This window comes from Hevea brasiliensis, chromosome 10 (genome assembly GCF_030052815.1).
Source record: "Hevea brasiliensis isolate MT/VB/25A 57/8 chromosome 10, ASM3005281v1, whole genome shotgun sequence".
Lineage (NCBI taxonomy): Eukaryota > Viridiplantae > Streptophyta > Magnoliopsida > Malpighiales > Euphorbiaceae > Hevea > Hevea brasiliensis.
Genome location: NC_079502.1, coordinates 94,586,523 through 94,612,332, shown reverse-complemented (window position 1 = coordinate 94,612,332; position 25,810 = coordinate 94,586,523). Strand labels below are relative to the sequence as shown.

The 25,810-nt window shown below is 30.4% G+C and overlaps 3 protein-coding genes across 5 annotated transcripts; 1 reads left to right on the top strand and 2 right to left on the bottom strand.

Moving 5' to 3' along the window:
* Window positions 1-439: 439 nt before the first annotated feature.
* LOC110637089 (probable cinnamyl alcohol dehydrogenase) lies at window positions 440-2,146 on the top strand. The gene is made up of 5 exons (XM_021787030.2): window positions 440-638; window positions 717-830; window positions 923-1,150; window positions 1,250-1,689; window positions 1,769-2,146. Exons 1-5 carry the CDS (start codon window positions 559-561, stop codon window positions 1,966-1,968), a joined length of 1,062 nt encoding a protein of 353 aa, XP_021642722.2. The 5' UTR covers window positions 440-558; the 3' UTR covers window positions 1,969-2,146.
* Window positions 2,147-2,215: 69 nt separating this feature from the next.
* On the bottom strand, window positions 2,216-15,172 carry LOC110637090 (protein MRG1). Of its 3 annotated transcripts, none has more exons than XM_021787032.2 (11): window positions 14,837-15,171; window positions 12,430-12,483; window positions 11,499-11,512; window positions 8,831-8,976; window positions 7,567-7,602; window positions 6,897-6,937; window positions 6,308-6,406; window positions 5,002-5,081; window positions 3,855-4,024; window positions 3,339-3,423; window positions 2,216-2,681 (listed from the first exon to the last, which is right to left on the bottom strand). In XM_021787032.2, exons 1-11 carry the CDS (start codon window positions 14,972-14,974, stop codon window positions 2,591-2,593), a joined length of 954 nt encoding a protein of 317 aa, XP_021642724.1. In that variant the 5' UTR covers window positions 14,975-15,171; the 3' UTR covers window positions 2,216-2,590. The 3 variants fall into 3 exon arrangements, with proteins under 3 accessions (XP_021642724.1, XP_021642723.1, XP_021642725.1); XM_021787031.2 differs by having other exon boundaries at window positions 6,308-6,409; window positions 14,837-15,170; XM_021787033.2 differs by lacking the exon at window positions 3,339-3,423 and having other exon boundaries at window positions 6,308-6,409; window positions 14,837-15,172.
* Window positions 15,173-19,370: 4,198 nt separating this feature from the next.
* Window positions 19,371-19,658, bottom strand: LOC110637093 (PAMP-induced secreted peptide 2). The gene has a single exon (XM_021787036.2). The coding sequence runs from the start codon at window positions 19,656-19,658 to the stop codon at window positions 19,371-19,373; it is 288 nt and encodes a 95-aa protein (XP_021642728.2).
* Between the last annotated feature and the right edge of the window lie 6,152 nt (window positions 19,659-25,810).

The following is a 25,810-nucleotide window of genomic DNA, read 5'->3' as shown; positions in this document are numbered from 1 at the left end:
TTTATAAAGTAATATTTGATCGCTTTTCTTATTAAATTGTTTTCAGCCACTCTAAGTGACTTTAAAAAAAAAATAGTATTATTAAGTAAATTTCAAAATTAAATGATATAAGAAGTTTATATAACAAATCTCAATTAATTTAAAATTAAAATTTAATAATTATTATATTATGAAGGGCATATATTTTTAACGATCACATTTTTAAATAAATTTATATATTTATAAATATAAAAAATATTAACTTGACTTAATTTACAAATATATTACTCATCTAATAAATATGGAGCAGAGTATCCGTCTCAATTCCCTACTAAACAAAAGAAAAGTGTATTTTTATGTTCCATGGCCCATGGAAGCGTCATATAATTTTCCATTTTTGGCTGTGTGCATGGAAACTTTGAATGCTACAGCAGCAAGGCCGTGATGATGAAGTCTTCTGCGGATATAAATAAGCCGAAGAAGCATCCATAACTTCATCGCGGGTCCTTATATAAATCTTATATCTATCTTCCCTACTACCTTCTTTCTTGCCAGTTATAACTCTCTACTTGTTTGAAAATGGCGGAGGGAAGAAAGGTCATTGGTTGGGCGGCCAGAGATTCATCTGGACATCTTTCACCTCATTCTTTCAATCTCAGGTCAGTCTTCCTCTTCCTTCTATTTCCCTCTCTCTCTCTTTCTTGGTGACTAGTCTTTCAACAAACCCATGATCACAGGAAAACAGGTGAAGAAGATGTGGTGTTCAAGGTTTTGTATAGTGGAGTAGACCACACTGATCTTCATGTGGTTAGGGGCGAGATTCACTCCCCCAACTACCCTTTAGTCCCAGGGTAGGTATATTATATGCACCTTGTAAATTTTAAAGATGCTTTAATTTATTAAACTCCTATTTCTTTTGGATGTGTTTTTTATTGAATTGAAGGCATGAAGTTGTGGGAGAAGTTGTAGAATTAGGCAAGGAAGTAAAGAAATTCAAAGTTGGAGACATAGTAGGAGTTGGGTGCATAATTTGGTCTTGTGGGGAATGCTTGTCCTGCAAGTCCAAGATGGAGCAGTATTGCCATGAAAGGATCCTAACTTATAATGCTATAGACAAAGATGGGAGAATTACTCAGGGAGGCTTCTCTTCTGCAATGGTTGTCAATCAGAGGTGAGTAAAATCAAGCAAACGAGTTAAGTAGTTTTTCATTGCCTTTCAATTTAACACTTCTTCATGGAAAGTTTTCAATTAATTTCGGGACAAATGCAGGTTTGTGGTTAGGATTCCAGACAAGCTTGCACCAGAGCAAGCAGCCCCACTATTGTGTGCTGGGGTGACAGCTTATAGTCCCTTAAAACAGTTCTATCTATCTAATAAGGCCCTTAAGGCAGGCATTTTGGGTTTAGGTGGAGTTGGTCACTTAGGTGTGATTATTGCAAAGGCAATGGGGCATCATGTGACTGTGATAAGCTCTTCAGACAAGAAAAGAGAGGAAGCTTTGGAGCATTTAGGTGCTGATGCTTTCTTGGTCAGCTCCAATGCAGATGAGATGGAGAAGGCTGCAAACAGTCTTGATTACATTCTTGACACTGTGCCTGCTGGGCATCCTTTGGACTCCTATCTATCACTTCTTAAAGTTGATGGAAAAGTTATAATAGTTGGGGCTGCTCCAACACCACTACAGTTTATTGCTAGCGATTTAATTACAGGTATGTGGTTTTCTCTCACATCCATTTTCAACACTGCAATACAATTTACTTGGTCTTCACATATCGTGTCACCATGCAGGGAAGAGAAACATATGCGGGAGCTTCGTTGGAAGCATTGAAGATACACAGGAAATTCTAGAATTTTGGGCAGAAAAAGGTTTGACATCAATGATTGAGATAGTAAAGATAGATTATGTGAATGAGGCATTCAAAAGAATGGAAAGGAATGATGTGAGGTATAGGTTTGTGCTTGATGTGGCTGGAAGCAATCATGGATGAAACAGATCAGTCATCCTCTTATTGCTCCTTGTGCTTCAAAATAAAGGCTTATTTCTCTTAGAATCCATCCGATTACTGTATCAAACTTCTTTGCTTTCCCCCTTCTCATCACTGAGTAAATAAATCAACTACTCAGAGTCAGCAAATAAAACAGTGCTATCTTACCTGTTGATGCAAATCGCCTGGTCATGGATACAATCACTGTGCTTCTAATCAGCGAAAGAATCTATATAGAACATACCGATAGTACTATCAATCGTTCAACTTGATAGAAGCGTAGAATTAATCTTTTCAAATATCTAGCACATTTTGCATCAATATTTGGTTCATCCCATCTAATGCACATTTCAGTGCCTAAACGATGCTAAGTCGTACCGATTATGACAGATAAGTATGTAGCCAACAAGGAGCCCGTCATTGTACAAAGTCTCATTAGAAATCACTGAAAATCCCTTCCCTAAAAATAAAAAAGAATAACAAATGCTATTGTTACAACAACGAAAATCTCTTTGCTGGGTTTAGTCAGCAGATGACATGGCAACATGGTCCTATGCTCTGCCACAGCTTTCAGCAATTGATGGTAGGAGGAATAAAGAAAATGTTAAAGCATTTGGGTAACTATTCAGTCATCTTTTCCTTTGCCTTTGCCTTCAGAAGCTCTAGATTCATCATAGGCTGAAAGGAAGAAAGTACTTTGATTCTTCTGCAGAAATCTGCAGGGCACAAAAGATTATTGTCAAACACACAAGGTTGACAATAAATAGTAGCTCAATACATGACAAAAAGCCAACAAGGAATAAACAATCATTGACCGAAAAATTGTATAATATAACCTCATTATATTTTCCTAATTTTATTATCAAAGTATGCTTTACCAACCAGTAAATATATTACCGATGGACAAGCAGATTAACAATCAATAGACGTGCCTCTTCCAAATAGAAAAACAGCAACTTGGGTCTCTCATTACTTTTGTTTGTAGATCATAGCAATGACAAACCTTTTAAAGAGATTTTGACGCTAGTAAGGATGTTTTCTAAACAGAATATCTCCTGATAATTAATGGAGACATTCTCATTAGCTTATTCCATTAGCATGTGGAATAATTACCTAAAAAGTAAAATTCCTCTTAACTCATTAGTAATCATGATTTTGTGGAGCTACAGGAGACTAATGTAAGAGATTATGTGTGTAAATCATTCCACAGCAAACTCATTCTTTGAGTTTAGAGGAACTGCCTGGCATGCCAATCATCATAAAGATGAGGAATGTAGGTAATATGTGAAAAATCTGTTTAATCAGAATTCTGTATATGTTTTTCTTTAAAGAATAGTAAATGCTAATTTAATGTGCAAGGATTTAGCTGATACTTGAGAAAGTCAAGTAGTTTCTGCTGCATGCGAGTTAATGTCTCCTCTTCAATGTTCACATATGCCAATAGCTCAGGTAACTTGACTGCAAAAGAAACAAGTTGAATAAATATGGCAAAAACTACCGCAATTTAGGCAAATGTGAAATATTTCTGGACAAATTAAAGTAAGGAAATGCTTCTTGTCCCAACACTTCATACTGCCTTATTTTCCCTCTTAATGTGGCATCATTTTGTTTGTCATAGTCCCTGCTCAATATGAATTGTTAATGCTAAGCACTAATGTGTACAAATATTTAGCATCACATCAAGCGGCACAAGTGAACATCAACTGTCACGCATGCTACAATGGTTTATAGTCAATATCAATGCTTGCCTTGAGCCAGCAGTGAAAGAATGTGACTCCAGAAAAGAACAAAATACATGTGATACAAATACTGACAGCGTCATACAAATCAAGAAAGCAACTCATTAGCAGAGCAAATCAAAAAGCTATAGCACTGATTAAGAAGCATACCAAAGAGACGTAGTAAATGTTCAGCACCATATATAGTTGATGGAGATGTGTCATTTTCGACAGAATCGTGATACTGTTGACGCTCTTTCTTGTATAGGAGCATCACTGGCAATGCTTTATCAAAGTAACAACGTATTCCTTTCAAAATTTCTCCTATTGAGTCCGTCATCCTGTGTCAAAGAAAGCACAGTCACCACAATTATTGGAGCAAACTAAGGCCTTCCAAAACTGTATCTTAAAAGAGCCTAAGAAAATTCAGTATGCTGAGTGAACAATTGCAAAAGAACCTATTAAACAGAAGTTGAAAACATAACTGTCTAAGGTGTGTGTGCAAACTGAGAAAATATAAGTAAGCATTCTGTAAAAGTATGTTGTTTACATCCAAGTGCATGAGAGAAAATCCAAATTGGGAGAAATCAGTACTAGATTGTCTGATGCAAGCTCACCTTAATATCAATCTGAAGTAACTCAATGATTTTAACATAGATATTACCTAAATCTGTGAACAGTTGTTTTCATTTTTGGGTCATAAAAAAGTACCCACAGATCCACTAGAAATTCAAATTCATCGAAGGAAGAATTAAAGAGATTCATATCAAATCATAATAGGCTTTGGGGAGCAGTTTGATCACATGGGAGTTAATTATGTTTCATTTTAAGCAAAGGCTACTAAGGAGGTCACATTATTCTTTCAAATAGAAAATGAAAGATTTGACAATATTTAATCAGTTTCCTCGGGTTTTGATTTATAGTATTTGAGATCCTTTGAGGATTCTAAACTTCTTATTCCTGTTGCCACTTGTTTTCTTTAACCAATATTTTAGTCAAAAGGTAATTTTCTGTTTATTCTTGTCACCAGTTTCGTCTGTCCTCTTCATTGCATAACTTTCTTTTGAGAAATTAATCAATAAAATCTATTGAAGAATTCACAGGATTTCTTATTTGAAATGTAGGAAATTCCATCCTATAATTGACCTTGAAACATGGAAGAAGGCCATTGCATCAAGGATGGGGGATCAGAAGGGCATTTTGAATAAAGGTGAGTTTATAGAAAATAGATGTAATAGCACAACAGCACAAGTGCTGGCACATGAATTCAATTACAGTTGATTCATTCAATTTCAACTCGAACTAAAACACATCTTACATGCCATCCTTTTTTGACCGGTACTCTAGGTACTTTGTCAAAATATCATCCACATTTGGTGACCGTGGAAGTTTGACAAGCTGCAGCAAAAAATAAAATAAAATAAAATAAAATAATTGCCATAAAATATTGTTAAAGGTAAGTTCAGCAAAAATCAACTTATTATTGTGGCAGATCATTATGATTTCTTATTTTCTTATGGCCTACTTTATCCTGAAAGTGGAAACAATCTATAGATCTGTTGCATATATGTTGCAATGAAATGGCATCTAAGGATAACGAAATCATAATCCTAGAGAGCAACAAAAATTAATTAAAATGTGAATGACTGAAATAAATAAAGGGATATAAGGGTTTATTCTTCCCTGCAAATTTTGATACTTAGACCATAATAATTAAAACCTTTATTCATACAATGCTTAACCTTTTACCAAAAAGAATCTCAAGTTCAAAGGATGTGCATAGTTTTATGCAAGCCATTAACCTTTCGCTACCCTTCTCCTTTGTTGAGGAATGGGACTAGCACTTTTAAGGCATACGAGTTTATACAGGGAACAAGCTATGGATCTCTCTCTCTTTTTCATATTACTCTGCAAAAGATCTTGAACATTTTACTGAAGAATTCCAAAAAATTAACTACAACGCCCTAGACCATTCCCATTATTGGTTTCTAGTAAATAGCCATGTGTTAGTGAAAACTAGACGATAAACCTTTTTTTTTTTTTTCATTCTTGATTTGTCAATCACATTCCCAATCCCAGTCTCTCATTACAGACACGAGCAAGGGAAGAAATACTTGTAATCACTAGGACAGAAATCCAACAAAGTTAATTCTGTACTGCACATCAAGTTGATGAATCCACATTGGAAAGTCATTCACCACATATCTATAACTGTGGTAGGATATGATATAACTTGAGCACAATTGAAGAACAATGAAACAGTCTGAAAGAATGTGGTTGACGTTTCTGAGAAAAAGAAAGGTGTCCAAAGACTTGTTCATAATGCTTGAATATACTAAACTGCTGAATCAAGATTCTTATAACATTTATCATGTAGTTGGACAAGACTTGTTGACTTACAATTTAAACTGTACAATAGAACGTTTTCCTTTCAGATTTAATGCAAAGATGCTATCATGGGAATGACAAAAAGCACTCAGCTATATGAATAAAATTTAAGTAACTCCTATAATTGTAGCATCTATATTGGCAGTAATTCAAATAAAATCCTTTTAGAATTATGAATGTCATAGTATTGACATATAAAAAGGATTTCAATTGTCCCTGATATGATATAAGCATACCTTATCCTGCTGGGTGACATATTCCCAATCATCAACAAGTTGCTTCTTTAATGTTGATGGAATTTGGATCTTGACAAGTTTTTCCGCAGAGAAATTATCCTTCTAACAATTGAATTAAAACACCAAAGAAATCCTCATAAAACTTCAGAACTTCAAGTAGAAGAAGAAGAAGAAGAAGAAGAAGAAGAAGAAGAAGAAGAAGAAGAAGAAGAAGAAGAAGAAGTTCCCCAAATTAAGGGTCTGCGAATGAGGTATGCATGCGTACAACTTGGCATTAAGGATATACAACTACACATCCAAAGGACAGTACACTTAAAATCAAGAAAGTTTATAACTCCAGAAGGGAAGATTGCATTTGTATTTCTTCTTATTTCCTTTTTTTTTTTGGAGGTAAACCTCATAAAAATTTGATTGTTGCATAGTAGTAGACATTTAAGGTCTTTCAGAAGGAAGTAAAAAAAGACAGCAAATTATGGGCATGCAAGAGTTATAGCATGAGAAAGTCACTGCATCCAACAAATAGTTTAAAATGGAAGAGGGGGGAAAAAAAGTATGCTGAAGCACTAAATGAAAACATATGCAAACAGACCTCAATGCCTGAGTCACTCTTACGCTTCTTCCCTTTTGCCACTGCAAAACGAATTAATATTCTATAAAAACAAAATTCTTCATCCTTACAACAATTTATCATCCAGGATATGATTGATAATGACCACAGGAAAATTGTTAAGCTAAAGATGTCTATGACAACTGTTCTACCAAACTCAAGTTGTCTTTGAGAATTGCAAACTCTTCATGATAAAAGCTTTTAGCAGATAAAATTCTTATAAATAACTATTTGTCTATTATTTTCTGTGTGATACTTGCGTATGCCCCTAAGTTGGACCATCGCAAAATTAAGAGCTACATATTTACTTGTAGAGAATTTTTTAATAGTAGTGCACTGTCCAGCGCATGTTATGCAATATGGCATAAGGTGGAAAGAAAAGGTGCAAAGAAATAATAATGTTATAGTACAAGAAAAAAGAAAAAAGCAAACATCCTTATATCCATTTTTGGAGAATAACAGCCCTAACTTCACTGGCGCAATTAACAACAGCTAAAACAAGAATTACTAGCATTAAGAAGTACAAGGATAACAAAAGCTACCAATGAATAATAGGACCTCAAACAGAAAATAAAGATGACAAAGAATTGCAACTATATTAAGGAATGAAAACAAGGAAAAAGAGAGGAACATAATTTTAAATATAACAGACCATTGTTTTTCTGCTCTTCTTTATCCACCTTTGCATCTGGAAAATCCAAACAATTAACATTAATAAAACAGAATTATTTACCAACATACCTAACACTAAGCACTTCCACTGTGAAGGAAACTTGATAAAATTTCTTTATAAAAACAAAAATCTCTAAATGAGATTAATTAAATAATGATGATCCTAAATCAAAGGAAAGCACCTTAGCACTTCATTTTTGACAAATAAGATGAAATAAAAATGAACAAAACAAGTTTAAAGGAGAAAATTATCAGTTAATACAGTTGAAACCTGAAAGTATCATTGAATTAGAGGCTTAAGAGGAGTAAAATCTGAAAATGGTAGAAAGCATAACTAAATCATCAAAGATGATACAATCAGAATTTGCAAATCACTAGTTCACTAGCATGATTGACAATTATATTACGGCTACCATTGCTGTTCTCCACTAATTACCTGGCTTTGGGTATCTTAGTACACATGTTCCCCACCCCATTTGCAAAAAATGGTCGCATTTGTTTGCAACAGATGCTTTTACAAATGTGGTATATTAACTAGTAAATGAAGTGAGATTATATATATATATATATATATAGAGAGAGAGAGAGAGAGAGAAAGAGAGAGAGAGAGAGATAGATACACATGCACATATACATATACATAAACATAAATGGTTGGTTCCATGTAATGAGTAAATTTAAAATCCTTCAATTTTTGTTTGGAGATTAAGTGCTTCATAGCAGACTTATCCCAAGAATTGAAAACATAAAATCTGATAAAGATCGTGAGTTACACAAAGGAGCCATAGCCAATGCTTGTTACTAAAGGAGGCAACCCATGTCCTGGGAATACCTGTTCTGAAGGAAATCATAGCACTAGGGCTCCCAAACAGAAGTTATGACCATGTCAAACTTTCTGAAAGTGAATATGTATGAAGACATGGACGCTGGGGATACCTCATATAGAGCACAAAATGAAAAAAATTATCCAAGTTTGCAGGTACAGTTGACACAAGTCTGCAGTCTATGCATATTGCTTATATAAAAATGAAAGATAAGAACTACCGAAGAAAGAGAAAATGTGACTTGACCAGGGAATCTTTTAGTTCATTCCCTTAGCCAGAATGAAATCAAAAACAAAAGTTCCTCGTGAAGCAAGTATCAAAGAGGGACAAAAAGGCATGCAAATGCAAAAATGAATAAACTGATGATACAGAAACTGTATTTAAGTTTCTAATATGTGAAAAATATAAAGTGAAGCTAACCAGTAGAGATTTTGGGCTTAGTTTGTGCAGAACGTCCAGGCTTTGAACTCTTGTCTACGCCCTGTTTTTTCTCAAGGGCCTGCTGTTTCAAGACATTCTCTTCAGTATGTTTCAAAAGTCGATCCGTGCCTATCCATTCGTCCCAACTGTTGGCAATATGTCCAAGTAATGATTTCTGTATCCCTTTCCGAAAAACGGTATGCTTATTAATGAAAGAAAACTTTCCCTCACAGAATATGGAAGTTCTGGGAACCTTTTGGTTATCACATAATTGAACTTTTACAAGGGGTTAATTAATTTAAAACCAATGAGACGAAGCATTGTCCAAAAAAAAAAAAGGGAAAGAAAGAAAGAAGCAAGCTAAAAGAGGATTTCATGTCAGAAGTCTAATTCACTCCTTAAAAGCTGTCAAACCAACTGAGATACAGGAGGGATGTCTTTAAAGATGCCACGCTTATAGATTTAGCTCCTATTGCCCATCTACTTGACAATCGTTTTTGTTGTTTAAAGCATTTATTTTATTTAAGAAATTCCAATGTATAGGGAAAGTAATCTTCTTTGTGGTCATTTTCCCAATTCCATTTAACCCATATAATTTACAAAATACAAGACATTGGCAAGCTTATTCAACATGGTTCCTCATGCATCCAAATGCATATATCCAAAAAAAGCTGGATATGACTACTATTACTTATAGGCCCCATCTTTTCCAAAGCTACGGCCTAGGTGCAGGAACAGATCTAGAAATTTATGTTAGGGGGGCAATATATATGAACATTCACACACGCAAACACACATGAATGTGTGCATTCATTTTATATAATTGCAAAATGTTCATAATTATTTTATGTTCAAAAGTAAAAGCAAGCCTAAAAATAATATTTTATTACTTGTTACATTTTTTTTAAATATTTTTATATTTTGAATTTTTTATTAAAATACTTTGATTAATTTGCTTTCAAATATTAAAGGAGGACAAATTTTAACTCAAGTGTTTACTCAAATTTAATCTCACTTTTACCTATTAGATTAAGGCTATTTTTTTAATTAGTATTATTAAAATATTACTTTTTAATATAGTATTAAGTATTAATAAATTATTATGGGTGAGAATTGAATTGTGTCCCATTCCCTTTTCTGTATTTTTAATGTAAATTATTAAATGATCATTTAAGAACTTTTCTATAAAAATAGCAATACAAAAATAATATTACAAATTAAAATTTGATGAATATATGGAAAAAATTAAAAATATTAATAATCAATTTAAAGCTAAACTTAGTATGTATATCATCATTTATTTTAATTACTAAGATAAAAAATTAAGATTAAATGAAAATGAATTAACAAATAATATGTAATGGATAGTTTTGTTTTAGTTTAAACATTCAAATAATAAGTTTATTTAAGTCAAAATATATTGTTTAATTTAAGTAATAATAAATAAAAATAATCAATGAATAATTTAAATTTTTAAATTTGTGGACAAATTCAAATTATTATGTGAAAAAAATTAAGCATGGGATAAATATAAATTCTTAAATGTGGGGCAAACTTCAATAATTCAAGAGGGAAAAGTTTTTACTATATATAAATTAAAGGGTCTCTTTGGGGGCAGTGAGGGCATGTGCCCCCATTCTGGATCCACCACACCTAGGTGAACAATGTTTGTCTATAGAACGTAAAGAAATCTTGAGTGACATTGTATGTAATCGTGAATGCAGGAAAACTGATTGATATTACAAATGCAAAATCATAATGACAGTAACTCTTTCTTTCCTTGCATTGACTTGTATTTCATGAATTTACAGAACGCAGCAATAGAGGATATAGCATCATTAATATGTTATACACAAAATTTACAGATATTTTTTAAAAATAAAGATTTTTATTCATTGTATTATCTCAACAACCACCTCACTAATATCCTGGCTTCCTGAATTATCTAATTTGAATTTTCCCACATCTCTTTCTTCTCTAATAACTACCTATTTCATATGCAGATCTTATAAATACTTAATTTAGGAAGCTAATACAAACATAACGTAAGTCACACAACTAACTTATACAAACAAGAACTTTATAGCATCAGTTTGTATTCCAATTTTTCAAAAATTAATTTTGACAGTAGAAGCTTGAAGGACAACCTAAAATCGAATTATAAAACTTGCAACACTAAACTTTGTTTTCCTATTTTGACCAATGTTCAGAATAAATGCAAGATATATCATGACCAACGGAACTGTAACAACTTTGTGCTGATGCAACTTACATGTTTCAAAAGTGCAATGAAATCAAATGCCAGATTTAAAAGACAAAATACTGGACTTCCCTTTTTTTTTTTTTTTTTGTTGGCTGTGCAACATGCAATGGGTGTTGCTCCACTTCTTGAAACTTTACAATATTTGATTATGTCTTTAGAAGGGAAAGGGAGGGGAAAGTTGTGAGTTTACAAACATTTGAGCATTTGAAAGTGTGCCACATTCCAGATAGTGCAAACTATATCAGAGAATCTATTAGTTACCTAAAAGTTGAATCCTACGGATTTATATAGAAGTAAGAAAAGATAGAGAAATGACCTTTCAAATCCTGCACTCTGTCCCTCATTAAGTTCCAAAATCTCAGTTCAAAAAGTACAGTAGAAAATTAGAGCAGAAGGCATACTCACTTTTTATTCCAACCCTGTAAAACAGCAAATTGCACATCACTTTAATAATATAACAAGGTCATACTATAATTTCCCAACAATTTTAGTGGTTTAGGCATGCAAAATTGTTTGGCCATGATATTACATTAGCAGTTACAATGGGAATCTTACGGTAAGACATCTTTTATATATATATATATATATATATATATATATATATATATATATATATATATATATATATATATATAAGCTAAATACTCAAAAAGTATTAACCCAAATTTGACACTTGTATCCACTACATGATTAAAAAAATAATAATTTTATTTAAAAAATATAAAATATTTGATTTTTCATTTAAAAGTAAAATTAGCTTTATTAAATGAAATCAAACTGATTTTGAAATTTCATTTTAATTTATCTTTTTTTTACTTATACATTTAATTATTGATATTAGCTAAAGCTTTTTTTTTTAATAAAAAATTAGATAATGCTAGCAATTTCATCTAATCTAAAGGCCCCTTCTGTCTCCTACTTTTTTCTTTCAATTTGAGATAGCTATGTTTTTTCTTTTGCTGAATGTCCCTGTGGACACTACATGTTTCAGGAATACTAAAATTACTGACTAAAGCCATCCAAGTTGAGCACGGTTGAATACTAAACACAGTTTCTAGCATCCATGTGCAAAACACAAACAAATATTTATATTACCAAATAAGGAAAATATCAATTCAACATTTAAACCAAATACTACTATATCAATATACATTGGTATACAAATTAATATGATAACTAAATTTCTTACTAATATATAAAGAAAATAAATAATTTAACTAATTGAAGTTCACTTGATTTAGGTTAAGTAAAAAATTTAAGTGTACGACTAGTTCCTAAATAGAGCACAAGATAGCTGACACCAACTCATGAACGTAAAAGGAAGAATGTAACTTACAAGGTAATGAACAAAATATTTCCATTCCTTCTTTCGGAGCTCAGCTTTTTGAACCTAAAATTTAAAAGCATACAGAATAAAGAAACAAAGAAAGTAAAGATGATAAGACAAAGCAAATCATGGACTATGCTCTTTCAAAACAAAGCCAAACAGAAAATAAAATTGGGATTGTGTTAGATTTATGATCCAAAATCCTAGTTGATTTGGAAGACCCTTTTTTCTAATTTGAGTGAGAGAAATATTTCTCAATAGGATAAAGGAATATTTTCTATATAGAGTAAAATTCTTATTTTAATGTTATTTCTAAATTGAGTGGGACTCTTAATTAAATTAGGATTTAGGTGACTAACTCTATAAATAAGAATATTATGAAAAGGTTATTTGGCTTTACTCATGGAAAGTGGCTTTGCTCATTAAAGAGAGTGGCTTTCAATTCAAGGTGTAGGGTTGTCGCCATTGTAGAGAGGGCTTTTGCCAATTGCTGAGGATTTGGATCTGTCCATTGATGAAAGGCTTTTACCCATTGCAGTTCTATGAAGAGAAAGAGGCTTTGGCCTAAGATAAAGAAATGTCATAATCCAAGAAGAAGGAATTATAGCTCATTTTAGTTGAAAACACCCATTTGTGGTACAATTATTGTAGTAATAAATATATAGGATTATATCCAGAGGAGATTGAGAGGATTAACTAATGTATTTACTATGAGCAGTTTTTGTGAGGGTTCTCTTGGGTATAATTGGATTAATGAGTAGTATAACTTTGAGCTTGTAATTGGGTTAATGGATAGTAACCTTATGCTGGGAGGGTAAACTACGTAAATGTTGTTATTTTGTGTGTTTGCTTTATTTCTTTACAGTTTAAACGCTTTTGCAACGCACAATAATTGGTATTAGAGCATGAGATGATCTTGGTGAGTTTAGTTGAAAGTGGAGCTGTTGTGACATGTAGAAGTCACACAAGCAACAATGGTGATGCAAGCTCGAGGTGGAGGAAAGCTAAAATTAAGGTGGAGCTCTTAATACAAAATCAAGAAAATGCGAGATATCTTGAAGAAAGCAGCAATTTACACCCAAAATAAAAAGATTGAAGATTTGAAAGTTCAAATTCAAGCATGGAGATTTGATAATTAAAGACACCTAAGAATTTCGAGGTATACAATGTTGATAGATTTTGTGTCAAAGTGGAGATTGTTAGATTTATGACCTAAAATTCAAGTTGATTTGGAAGACCCTTTTCCTAAATTGAGTGGAAGAAATATTTCTCGATAGGATGAATGAATATTTCCTATATAGAGTAGAATCTCTATTTTACTATTATTTTTAAATTGATTAAGACTCCTAATTAGATTAGAATTGAGGTGACTAACATTATAAATAGAAATATTATGGAAAGGTTATTTGGCTTCGCTCATTGGAGAGAGTGACTTTCAACTTATGCTGTAGGGTTATTGCCCATTGTAGCAAGGAGTTTTACCAATTGCTGAGAATTTGGCTCTTTCCATTAATGAGAAGCTTTTGCCTATTGCAGTTTTACGAAGAGAAAGAGACTTTTACCTAAGGCGAATAAACGCATAATCCAAAAGGAAGAGATTATAGTTTAAGACACCCTTTTGTGGTGTAGTAGTTATAGTAGTAAATATAATGAGTTATATCTAGAGAAGATTGAGAAAATGAACCATGTTTTATGTGTTTACTTTATTTATTTGCAGTTTACATACTTTCGCGATGCACAATAAATTGAATCAACATGGACAGGCTTTTAAGTCCCATAATATTGCATTGATCAAAGTCAAACCAAATCTATTCTAAAGCAACTTCAAAATCAAGAACAAACTTCAACGAGCCTTACCGCAGAGTATGCAATTTCTTAAGTGACTTGACAACAACAATATCTTAATTTCATTAAAAAAAATGGATAATGAAGGTAAAACTTGTGAACTCAAGCACACGAATTAAGCAACGGCCATGGAAAGATCAACCACGCCACCTTTTGAGAGCACCCTAAGGCTATATTCACAAACGCAAAATATCACCTAAACTTAGAGGCTCTCAATTAAAGAAGAGGACATCGAAATTGCTAATAAGCTCATTTCCCCAAGGTGATAACATCGAAATTTCAAACTCTATAAACCCTAATTTTTACAATCAGCGGTTCACAACCTTCATGCACCAGCCACTGATCTCAATCTACGACCATAGTTCCATTCGCTATATTGAATTTCTTAGCAACCAAAACGTACTATAAATTTTTGAATTCAAATTAAAAAGCAAAAATCAATAAATGAAAAGGTAGGAATAAGCGATAGAGGAATAGAAACTAAGGTTTTTTATAGACTCCTGAGGCACCAGATAAACTGAAAATAAGCAGAGAGAGAGAGAGAGAGAGAGAGAGAGAAAGAGAGTAATGCCTTGGCCTCATAGATGCGAGGACCGTGATAAGCCAGGACGCGCTCTCCCTCGGAGAAGAGGCCGGAATTGGAAGGAGGAGCATCGCCGCTTGAGGCCTCGCCATCGCTGCCGGAATCGTCCTTGGATGAGCTCCCCATTTTGTTCACCGACGCTGAGAGAGAGAGAGAGAGAGAGAGAGAGACTTGGGGCTAAATTCCAGTGGCTACGTCAGTCGTCAGGTATGAAACTGGCATCGGTCATCCCCGAATTTCTACTTTCTGCTTGCGAGTTTGAAATAAAGCGGAAACTATGAAACTATAGCTTTTACCATGAGCACCTAATTTGTTTTTACAGTCAGGAGCCTATAAATGCTTTCGCGTAAACAATAGATTTGGAATAAATTCATATTTAGAAATAATATTTTATATTAAATTTGAATAAATTTAAATTTTATATATTAGGTAATAATAGATTTGAAATAAATTTATATTTAGAAAATAACATATTTATATTAAATTTGAATTGTATGAGTTAAGTAATAGTTGTTTATATAAATAAGTAGTTTAAAAAATTTAATTAAATTTAGAATAATTTTACTATTAAAAATATTAATTAAATTTAAATTAAGAGATAACGATTTTTACGTATGTACTATCATTATCATTCCTATGAGAGGCAATAGTTATTTTATTTTTTATTAAAAGAAATATAAATTACTATAATTTAATTAAATTATAACTTTTTCATACAATCATACCTTCATTTATAGATAAAATATAATTTATTTAAGGACTTGCAATTTGTGTCTAATTAAAAAATACTATGCTACTGCTGCTACTACCGCTACATAATTGGTCCCTCGAGAAAACAACGAACAAATAGAAACCAGTTGTAAACAAGCTATAGCTTAAGCTTAGTGTCCCTGTCCAGGAGTCGGACCATCCTTATGAAAGCCTCCAAAATTCTGCGAATCTGTGTACTTATTCCCTTGGCCTGGGCTTGGACCTGATTGCTTAATGGCACCAAGAGATAACCCATCAAAGAAACTTTTGTCCCAAATCATTGCACGATTGGATTCCATGATATTGAGTGGCCTAGCTTCTGTTTTTGATGGGCGAAACAAGACAAGGACAAGGACAAGGACAACAAGAAGCAAGAAGCTCAAGTGCTTGAGGCCTCTACCCATGTTCGATCTTTTTGATGTATATATATCTAAAGAACTTTAAAAGAAAACTAGTAAATATGTATAACAGTGAGAGAGAGAGGTTTGTAATGGTGTGTGATGAGTATATGGCGAGTTTGGGGTATCTTCCACTTCTTATATATACAATTGGCACATGGGTAAACCTCAGAACTAGAAGTTCAACATTCAAAACGAGGGCTTGGAAAATTCTGTACTCATGTGAAAGGAAGCAGCTAGGGAGGTTCGTAGGAGGCTGCAGAAACCATGCAAAGAGATTGGTTGGCCACTTTGGTCCAATTAAAAAAAGCATCAATTCATGTTAAACTCAACTCAATTACATTTTTATCTCAAAAATTTATTTTAAATATTTAATTAATAAATTTAACAGTAAGTCATGTTAAAAGATATAAAATTATTCTCAGAGTTTTCAATTATAAATTTAAGTTTTTTAAGTTGAGTAATTTCATAATATCCTGTCAAAAATAATTTTTATTTATTAATTAAATATTTTTAATATAAAATAAAGTAAATCTACATTCACGCTTTAAGTCTAACGAACATCCGCGTGTAAGAGTGTATTAAACATATAAAGTTATTCTTAAAGTCTTTGCATATAAGGTTTTAATTGGAGTTAATATTTACAAATTTTATTTACCTAACACTTCAACCACTCTATGGTGTTATGTTTCAAATCCGGGTCACACTTTTGCATGTGAAATATATGAAACACAATTTCATATTTCCCAACATGTAACTTTCAATTATGATTTTAATAAGTGTTCACTTCTGTCACTGAGTCAGATATGTGTGTGTTTATCTCTCGATAAAAAAAAATCATGTAGCTTTGAAAAAAATGAAGGAATTTACCCAAAATAATCTTAGAAATAATGTAAGGAAACATATAAAAAAAAAAAAAAGTCGTCAGGAGGAATTACGTTTCAAATTAAATTAGCAATTTTTGTTGAATTACTTTAGGCTATAGTATGGTAAGAGTTGTATGCACGTTGACTTCACGATCATAACAGAGTTTGAGCATGTTTTGATTTTAATCATCATGAAGCACGATAAGTCAAATTAATTAACTAGCTTGCACATGATTCAAGATTTTGTTGAATCTTTTGGAAATTTATTTTTCTAATAAGGAATTATTCAACACATTTATAGAAAATTAGACCCCAAAAATGGATAAAATCAAAATGCTTTTGGAGCCATTCTTTATTTGCTTTTGCTTCTTGCGTTACCTCATCCCACGGCTTGATGCTGCTGCTGGAATTGGATTTGGTGTTGAGGGTATGAAAGAAATCAACCATTAATTAATTATTGTATTTGCTTAAGAAAGAAAATACAGGAGTCAAATTTACTACATATTATAAAAGTTGATATATATATATATATATATATTTTTTTTTTTTTTAAATTTAATTTATCATAAATTTAATATACAAAATATATAGTAAAATTCATTTATTATATATATAAATCTTACATGTTCGTGTGTTAAATTATGATGAATCTAATAAGAATTTTCTTTTTTTTTTATTCTCTAAATCTTTGTAAATTATTATTATTATTTTTTAAAGTTTTGTTGATGAGTATAAATGTATGAGAAGGTTGATATTTTTTATTTTATGAATTTATCTCATTTATATTTTAATTATATAAAATGAAATCTTATATTGGAAAAAAATGTTAACAATTACCACCTCAACCATTTTGCAAGACCACACCATTAGGGAAGAAAACAGTATCAATATTTTAATAATTTATTAAAATAAATTTTTTGATACGATTAATTTAATAAATTATAAAATATATTTATATAAAATAAAGAAATCAATCAACTAACAATCGAATATAACAGAAATTAATTAATAATAGCATGCACATGAAAAGGAATAGAAAGTCTAAGATGTAATTGTCATTCTCTCTCTATGTTAATACTTTTCAAATTGGTGTTATAATTTCAATCAATTGCTATTTTTTTCTAATTAATAATTATATTTAAATGTTGTAAATTTTTTTTTATCACATATCTCAAACATTGAAAATCGAGGACAATTATAATTAAATTTCAAAATCTGCAGCAACAAAATACAAATTTTATGGTGTTAATTGGTATTTGAATTTATTTTATTATCCACAATAAAATGAATTTTTATAATTTATTTTTTTATTAATTAAATTTAAAATATTTAAATTAATTTTGAAATTTAATTACAATTGTCAATTTTAAAGATGGGATCTATAATTAATGGGTATTTGATATGGGTGATTTGATATTCTTATCTCTTAAATGAGATTTACTATTTAATTCTCATAAATTAAAATAATACTTATTAAGAGCACTTTATCTTTTCGTTGATCTATTTGTTATTTTAAAATTAAGATATTTGGATGAAATAAAAAAAAAATTTTAATAAAATTATAATTTTATAAATTAATTATTTAATTTGAATTAATGCTCGTATTCACAAAACGCTTTCCACGATGCAAAAGTCTAACAAATTTTGATAATCATAATCAGATAACTTTAAAAAAATATATTAAGATAATAAACTTAATTAATTATTTAATGCATCGAATTAAAAATAATTTTAAATTCAATAAAAGAAAATATAAATAAAACACACATAGCGGAGGTTACCGTATAGTAGGATAACACACGTAAGATTAAAAAAAAACAAATAAAATTTTAATATCTTAAAATATGTATTACTAATTTGATAATAATTACCGGTTAAATTGTATTTAGTTTATAAAAATAAAATATAAAATTTTAATATATCAAAAAAAATATCTACTGCTTATTCTAATAGTTAATTATCAATTATTTTTAATTTAGTAAATAAAATTAAAAAAAAATAAAATTGTAAAATATTAAAAAATATATTAACTGCTCTTTATAATGAGTAGTAATCATTAACTATTTCATATTTAATAGGCAATAATAAAAAAATAAAATTGTAAAATTTCACAAAATTCAATAACTACTTATTGTAGTTGATAATTATCGGTTATTCTTATTTTAGTAGGAAAAATTAAATAAAAAATAAAATTTTAAAATGTTTAAAAAATATATTGATCACCCAATATAATTGAAAATTACTAAAATTAAATTGAATTTAATAGGTAAAATAAAAAATAAATAAATAATACTAATTATTTAAATTGATAGGTAATTAATTGAAAAAATATAAAACAAATTACTAAATTATGTGGTTGGTACTTTATTTCATGTATATCCTTAAGTGTAAATCAAGGAATGAATTGAGATAAATTTCCTATTATAAAAAAATAATAATAATAATAATGAATTGAAGTTGCGCATGTGTGGGCTAAAAATTGAAGGGAGAGTTGGAGATAGGCTAAAATCACAGGTGGTTGCCATTAACAGCCTTGTGTCCTTCACCGGGGCTGGGACCCGAATCCTTGATTCCGCCTAGGGTTTTGGTGTTGGCGTACTTGTGTCCTACGCCAGGACTTGGCCCAGACTCCTTGATTGCTCCCAGAGAGAATCCATCCAAGAAACCCTTAATCACTCTACTAGCAGTAGAGTCTCTCGTCTTCAGGGGACGACCAGCTTCGGTCTCAAGGAAAACCAAATTTATCAGCACAAGAATCAGAAAGAAACTTAAAGATTTCCTGAGAAAGTCTGCCATGGATCAGAGATGGTAAAAAGGATGAAAGAGAGAGAGAGAGAGAGAGAGACACACACACACAGAGAACTAGTTTGCTGGGTTGGATTTGGTGATGTAGTGTGAGATATTTGTAGTAGGTAAAGAGATAATCTTTCTTTGACTAATTGAAGACACGTGGGTTTGCAAAGTTTAACCATTCAAATCGTGAATCCAGGAACCAACCAGGTAGGTTCTTAGCTTGAAGACTTGAAGAAGAAGAAGCAGGAAAGAAAAAGAAAAAGAAATCACGAAAGGAGAAAAAAGAACAAAGAAAAGGATATTGCGAGTCCAAATTGGAATAAAAAATAATATTTTAAAGAATCCATAGTATATATTCATAGATTGGTAAATAATATTTGATAATTTAGGTTTAAAAATATAATTTTAATTAATACATTTAAAATGATAGTAATTTTTTAATAAACGTTGAAGTAATGTTAATAAGATTAATTTTAATTTATTGGGTTAGAAATATCTGTAAAATATTAAAAAAAAATAAATGTTGAAATAATAATAATATTAAATAGATCTAAATAATGAGATAATAGTCTAGGGCTCAGATTAGAGACCAAAGACCATAAATTGCAATTAATGTCTGAATTGCAATAGATTGGGGGGTGAGAATTGGTTGGAATTAATTTGTAGTAGCATGCATGAGCATTCATGAGTTCATGACCAGTCAATTGTGAATGGTTAATTACGATGGTCTAAATTAAACAGAAGCAAAGTCCAAAACTAATATTGACAATGCTGCTCATGTATTTGTATTCAGTTCTGGTTTATACACAAGTCTTAGCCAAAGCTCTGACTTGTGATAACTAAGATATTATCTATAAAATTTTGATCTAAGTCAATTATATTATATGCGACTAAATATTGGACATTTAAAATGTAATATATTTAGATATAATAAAAATATAAATATTAATATAGATATTAATCATATGTTGATAGATATAATTAAGAATAATTATATTTATTAAAGAGTGCATGTGATATGTATTGGGGATAAAATAGAGTGTCAATTAAAATTGTTTTTTCACGTCTAACGTATATTGAATGTCTCAATACAAGAGTAATAAATTAATGATAGAACAAGTGAAAAGAAAAAATGATTGATTTAAAATAACATGTAAGTAATTAAAAAAAAAAAAGCTTACAATTTTTATATATTAATTCATATTTGAGTTCAAATTAATTAAATAACGAAAAATAATTCATATATCAATCTTGATTAATTTGACATTAAAATTTAATTGTCATTATTGAAAAATTTAAAAAAATGATTTGAAATTAGTGAAGTTTTTGTTTAAAATAGGTCTATGATAGATTCTAAACATAAATATGTGAGATCCATATATTTAATAAGTTAATTTCAACATATATTTTGTATTCTGAATTCATGGTGGACTGAGTTAAGATAAAAAAAAAATCTTTAAAATTATGATCACATCTGAAGTCGTAAAATAAATACTTAATTGTTAGAATACTAATTAATAACAAGGCCTTATTTGTTTTGGTCTCCTGTAAAGTTTACTTTTTAAAAAGTAATTTAATTGAATCAGGGTAAATAATTTTTTTTTTTTTCATATAATCAATCAAGTAAGAGCCTTAGGGCTTAACGTGTAGAAAACTGGAGTAATTTTGTCACAACCTAAATTATGGGCCAGATTTGCACTAGGATTTGGGTCAATATAAGGCCCCCGAAACCCGTAGTTAGCCCAACTAATCTCTATCCCATCCACAAAGTCTATATTTTTAGTTCAATTTCAAGAAATCAACAGGACAGAGTCAGACTATAATAAGGACCATCCAACGAGGAATTTTCAATTTACCCGACCTGTAATCTCAACATAAAGCCATTTGGGAAGCTCAGCTCACCCTTACAATCATCCACAAATCAATATAAAATCAAATAGGAGTCCAACTCTCTCATCCAACATGGTTATCTATCCACTCATTCTGCATACATAGATTAATAAGTTTACAATTCCAAATTAATTAATCTTACAATCCCAAGTTAAGTAAAATGATTCTACACATGCAAAAATCTAGAATTTAAATTTAATGATACAAAATACGGAAATAACAGCTAGTATACCTGCGAGGTAGGAAACAGGTTAAATACAAGAATAAACTCTTCTGTAACCTGGAAAAATAGGTGAACAAGAGTGAGCATTCGACTCATAGAGTAAGATATTGATTTTACTTGCAATTTCTATAACCATCTAAGTCTAGTGCATCATAAGAGTGAAATGCATCATCTTCACATATTTCAAACAAATCAAGTCATAATCACATCAAAGGTAAACTGGAGCACTCACATACCCGTGTGTCACATCCATTCTCACACACATATATATGTGGAAGCTGATCCCCTATACAACTCTCTTATTTCTAATCTCTACCAGCGAGATTAACTCAAAGCCGGACTTTCTCTTAATATCTAAATACGGAGGCTAGCGATCAACTCAAAGCCGTACCTACCCCGACTTATCCATCATAAGAATCGGGTCCCAGTGAGTCAAGCTCTAGCCGCGTCTACCCGTCCTACTCATATCCATAAACACACCACATACACAACCACTCACACACATAGCTCCAGATCGCCATAAAATAACAATCATAGCAATATCATCAAGAACAAATACAATATAAAGCGTTTTTAATATATATATATATATAAGTGATGCATGAATATACTTTAAATATAATAATATTAAAATTATAAATAAAATCAATATCTACTCACAAATTTGAAAAATTACATTTTAATCCATATAACTAGCATTTTATTATAAATCATTCAAATGAGCTCTAAAATTTTTTAAATTTTACCCCGCAATCTTTAGCAATATTACAAAGTTAATATAGAAGGAATTATAATTTTTTAACATCCCACGAATATTTTATGGATTTTTAATCTAAACTCGGCACTAGACAATTGAAGAAACTTACGGTTCGGCTTTACCTAAGCCAATTCTGACGCTTGGAAAGCATCTAGGGTGTTTGAAAATGATAGGGTAGCCTATAACCTTGACCCGATTCTGAAGTGATTCTGGTAGCTTATCTGCTCGACTATAAATTGCAAATCCGAGCGACGGTTAAATTTCCAAGAAACGAAGGTACCTACTCAAAACCCACAACACCAGGGGTTAGAATAAAATTATTACAAAATTAAATAAGCTCATTTGAAGCTCGGAAAAGCACTGCGAAATTCGTAGGACCCATCAAATTTTCAGAGTCAAAAAATTTTGAAATTTATATTACCTTGAAGCTCTCGTCGTGTAAAGCATGTCGGTACTCTCGGAATTCCCGTGGGGTTCTCAGTTTGGGAGAAATTTAGCCAAAAAATTGAAATAGGTTAAAACTTTTCGGACAAAAATTAGACAATTCGCTTAATGAAAATTGATGTTATTAGTGTCTATGGAAAGCTCTTAATGTGTAGATGAGGTTTGGGACTGGACTTTGTCCAATTGATGGCTGGATTGGCCGAAATCACTCCGAGAAGATGAAATGATGCACGCGCGAGGAGGGAACTTTGGCGCGATTTTTCAGCCACTTGGGACGTCGACTGGCGACTGGGAGGCATGGGAGAGGTGCGCCGGTGACTGAGGAAGAGAGGGGTGGTGGCTAGTCGGCGAGAGGAAGAGAGAGGAGAGAGAAAATAGAGAGGGAAGGAGGGGCGTAGGTGCATGCATGGGAGAGAGGAGAAAAAGGAAGAAGGCCAGTCTGATTCGGCTGGTTCGATTTGGAATACCCAAAATTAAATTTTTACTCTGCCCCGAGACAAAAAACGAGACCCAAAAATTCTGAAAAAAAATTATTAAAATCTCAAAAAAATTTTGGAGTTCAAATATATTTTTGGTTTTGCCACATAATCTTTAAATAAATTTTTAAAAATAAAAAAAATTTATCGTATTAAGAAAATCAAACCCGATTTTTAAAATTTAGAAAAATTTTAAATAAATTTTCATAATATTTAATATAATAAAATAATAATATTTACATATAAAATAATTATTTAAAAATTAGGAGTGTTACAAAATTTTTTAAAAGTTTTATATTTACATAGTTTTCAAATATAGAATCGAAAAACTAGGTTTGTCAATGAGTTACTTTGTTTTTTATACTATCAATTAAGTGAGAGCCTTACTTTCCAAAAAGTTAAAAATGTGGCAACCAAATAATTAAAATTTTAAAACGTTTTGAAAATTTAAAATTCATAAATTGGATAACTCCAATCAAGTCCCAAATGTATTTATCATTAATTACATTACATTTTAATTAAATATTAATTTGTTATTTTATTTTAAAATTAAAAAATAATTAAATTAAAAAATAAATCAATAATTAGTTTTGTTCAAATTGATTCTAAAGCAATTACTTATTTTCTAATAATCATGTGATTGATGTGAGGAAATTTTAAAACAGAATTTCAAAGGAGCCAACTTTATAAGAAAAATTATTATTATTTTATTGATTTGATCTGCCTATATAAAGTTGAATGAGGAAAGGATATTCCTTTTCTAGTCAAAACTCCTATTGTCTTCCTGACAGACAAAAAGAGAAGAGAAATTTGTGTTGCAGGTTATGAACTTGTGATGGAAGTTTTTTTTTTTTAATTATTATTATTTTTAAACTTGTGATGGAAGTTAGCTCCACAGCAAAAACAGAGAGTGTGTATATATATATATATATATATATATATATATATATATATATATATAAAGAAAATTATGAAAAAGATACAATCATTAATTTATTATGAAGGCAAAACATATTTTTTAGCTCCTAAATTTTCACATTTTTATTCTATTAAGTGACTAAAATTTTATGTGGTGATATTGAACTCTTAATTAAATATTTTTGTTCTCATTGAATTCTTTTAACATATTTATAAAAAATTATTAAATTAATTAATAATATTAAAAAGATTTTTTACCCTTCTATCTCCTTTAAATCATATTCTCTCTAAATTACATTCTATCCCTCCCCTCCTCTCTGCAAATTGTAACATATCCATCTTCTCTATCTCTTAAGCTGCATTTTACTGTATTATGTTCATTTAATTTTATAATTTCATTATACATCCTTATTATATTTATTATGTCAAAAAATTTAATTTTTTTTGCAATAATTTAAATAAATTATTTACATTGATTTTAGAAATTTTAAAAATTATTTTTTATTAATTTTAATGAAATATTTGTCTATAAAATATTTGTCTATTTAATTTAAAATTAAATTATATTGTCATAGGATTGAAATATATTTTGATAATATTGCACAATAAAATATTGAGTTAATATAATTTATTATTTGAAAAAATAATTTAATATTCTTCTTAATCATTCTAATAATAGATATACTTATAAGTTGTTCTTTTATCAAACATATTAACTATTTATCAGCCACTTACAAATATTTTAACTGAACATGTAATTACTTAAAATTTTAAACGTTTATAAATTTAAATTAGCTTATAAATTTAATTGATTTTTTTTTGTCAATTCTCATATTTAAAAATTTAATAGGTGAAAAGGTTAAAATTTTTTAACTTAAAAAATTATTTTTAAAAAATAAAAATTATGTAAAAAAATATAATTATGTAATAATTAAATTGAATTATTTTTTTTACCAATTATTTTTTTTAATCGAAGACTTAATCATAGCAAATCAAAAAGTAAAATAAAGAAAAAAAATACAATTAAAATATCATTTTTTTACCTGAAAAATCTAAATAAAAAACTCACGGCAACTAAAAGTTAAATTGAGAAGGAAAAGCTCACGAAAACATAAATTATCGTTGGGAGAAAGTTGACAGCATTCAAATCTTAACAAATTGGTAGAGGAAATCACCTTTTCCATGAGAGGAAAAATTTCTATAATAAAAGAAAAACACAAATTAGAGATTTGAGGAAGATTTTTAGAGACAAATTTCTCTTAGTTATTTGCTACTATTTGGATCAATCTATGCCCCTCTCCTTGTTTTTCACCTTCGACATGGTTCTGCTTGGGTTCAAGTGTCATGGGTGGCTGGCGGCGTTGTTTCCCCTGCATCTGGATCTTCTCTTCGGATCAAGCCAGAGACTAGGGCTCGGGTGCCATTTGGACCTTAGTCTTGTTTACAT

Excerpts from the sequence above, each read along its gene's own strand:
- LOC110637090 (XM_021787031.2), bottom strand. The coding sequence starts at position 14,974 with ATGGGGAGCTCATCCAAGGACGATTCCGGCAGCGATGGCGAGGCCTCA. Across the intron at positions 12,484-14,836 it reads CTCGCATCTATGAGGCCAAG|GTTCAAAAAGCTGAGCTCCG; the intron begins GCATTACTCTCT and ends TTTAAATTTTAG. Across the intron at positions 2,682-3,338 it reads AAACTACTTGACTTTCTCAA|ATTTCTGCAGAAGAATCAAA; the intron begins GTATCAGCTAAA and ends TGTGCCCTGCAG.
- LOC110637089 (XM_021787030.2), top strand. The coding sequence starts at position 559 with ATGGCGGAGGGAAGAAAGGTCATTGGTTGGGCGGCCAGAGATTCATCT. Across the intron at positions 639-716 it reads CCTCATTCTTTCAATCTCAG|GAAAACAGGTGAAGAAGATG; the intron begins GTCAGTCTTCCT and ends CCATGATCACAG. Across the intron at positions 1,690-1,768 it reads TGCTAGCGATTTAATTACAG|GGAAGAGAAACATATGCGGG; the intron begins GTATGTGGTTTT and ends GTCACCATGCAG.
- LOC110637093 (XM_021787036.2), bottom strand. The coding sequence starts at position 19,658 with ATGGCAGACTTTCTCAGGAAATCTTTAAGTTTCTTTCTGATTCTTGTG.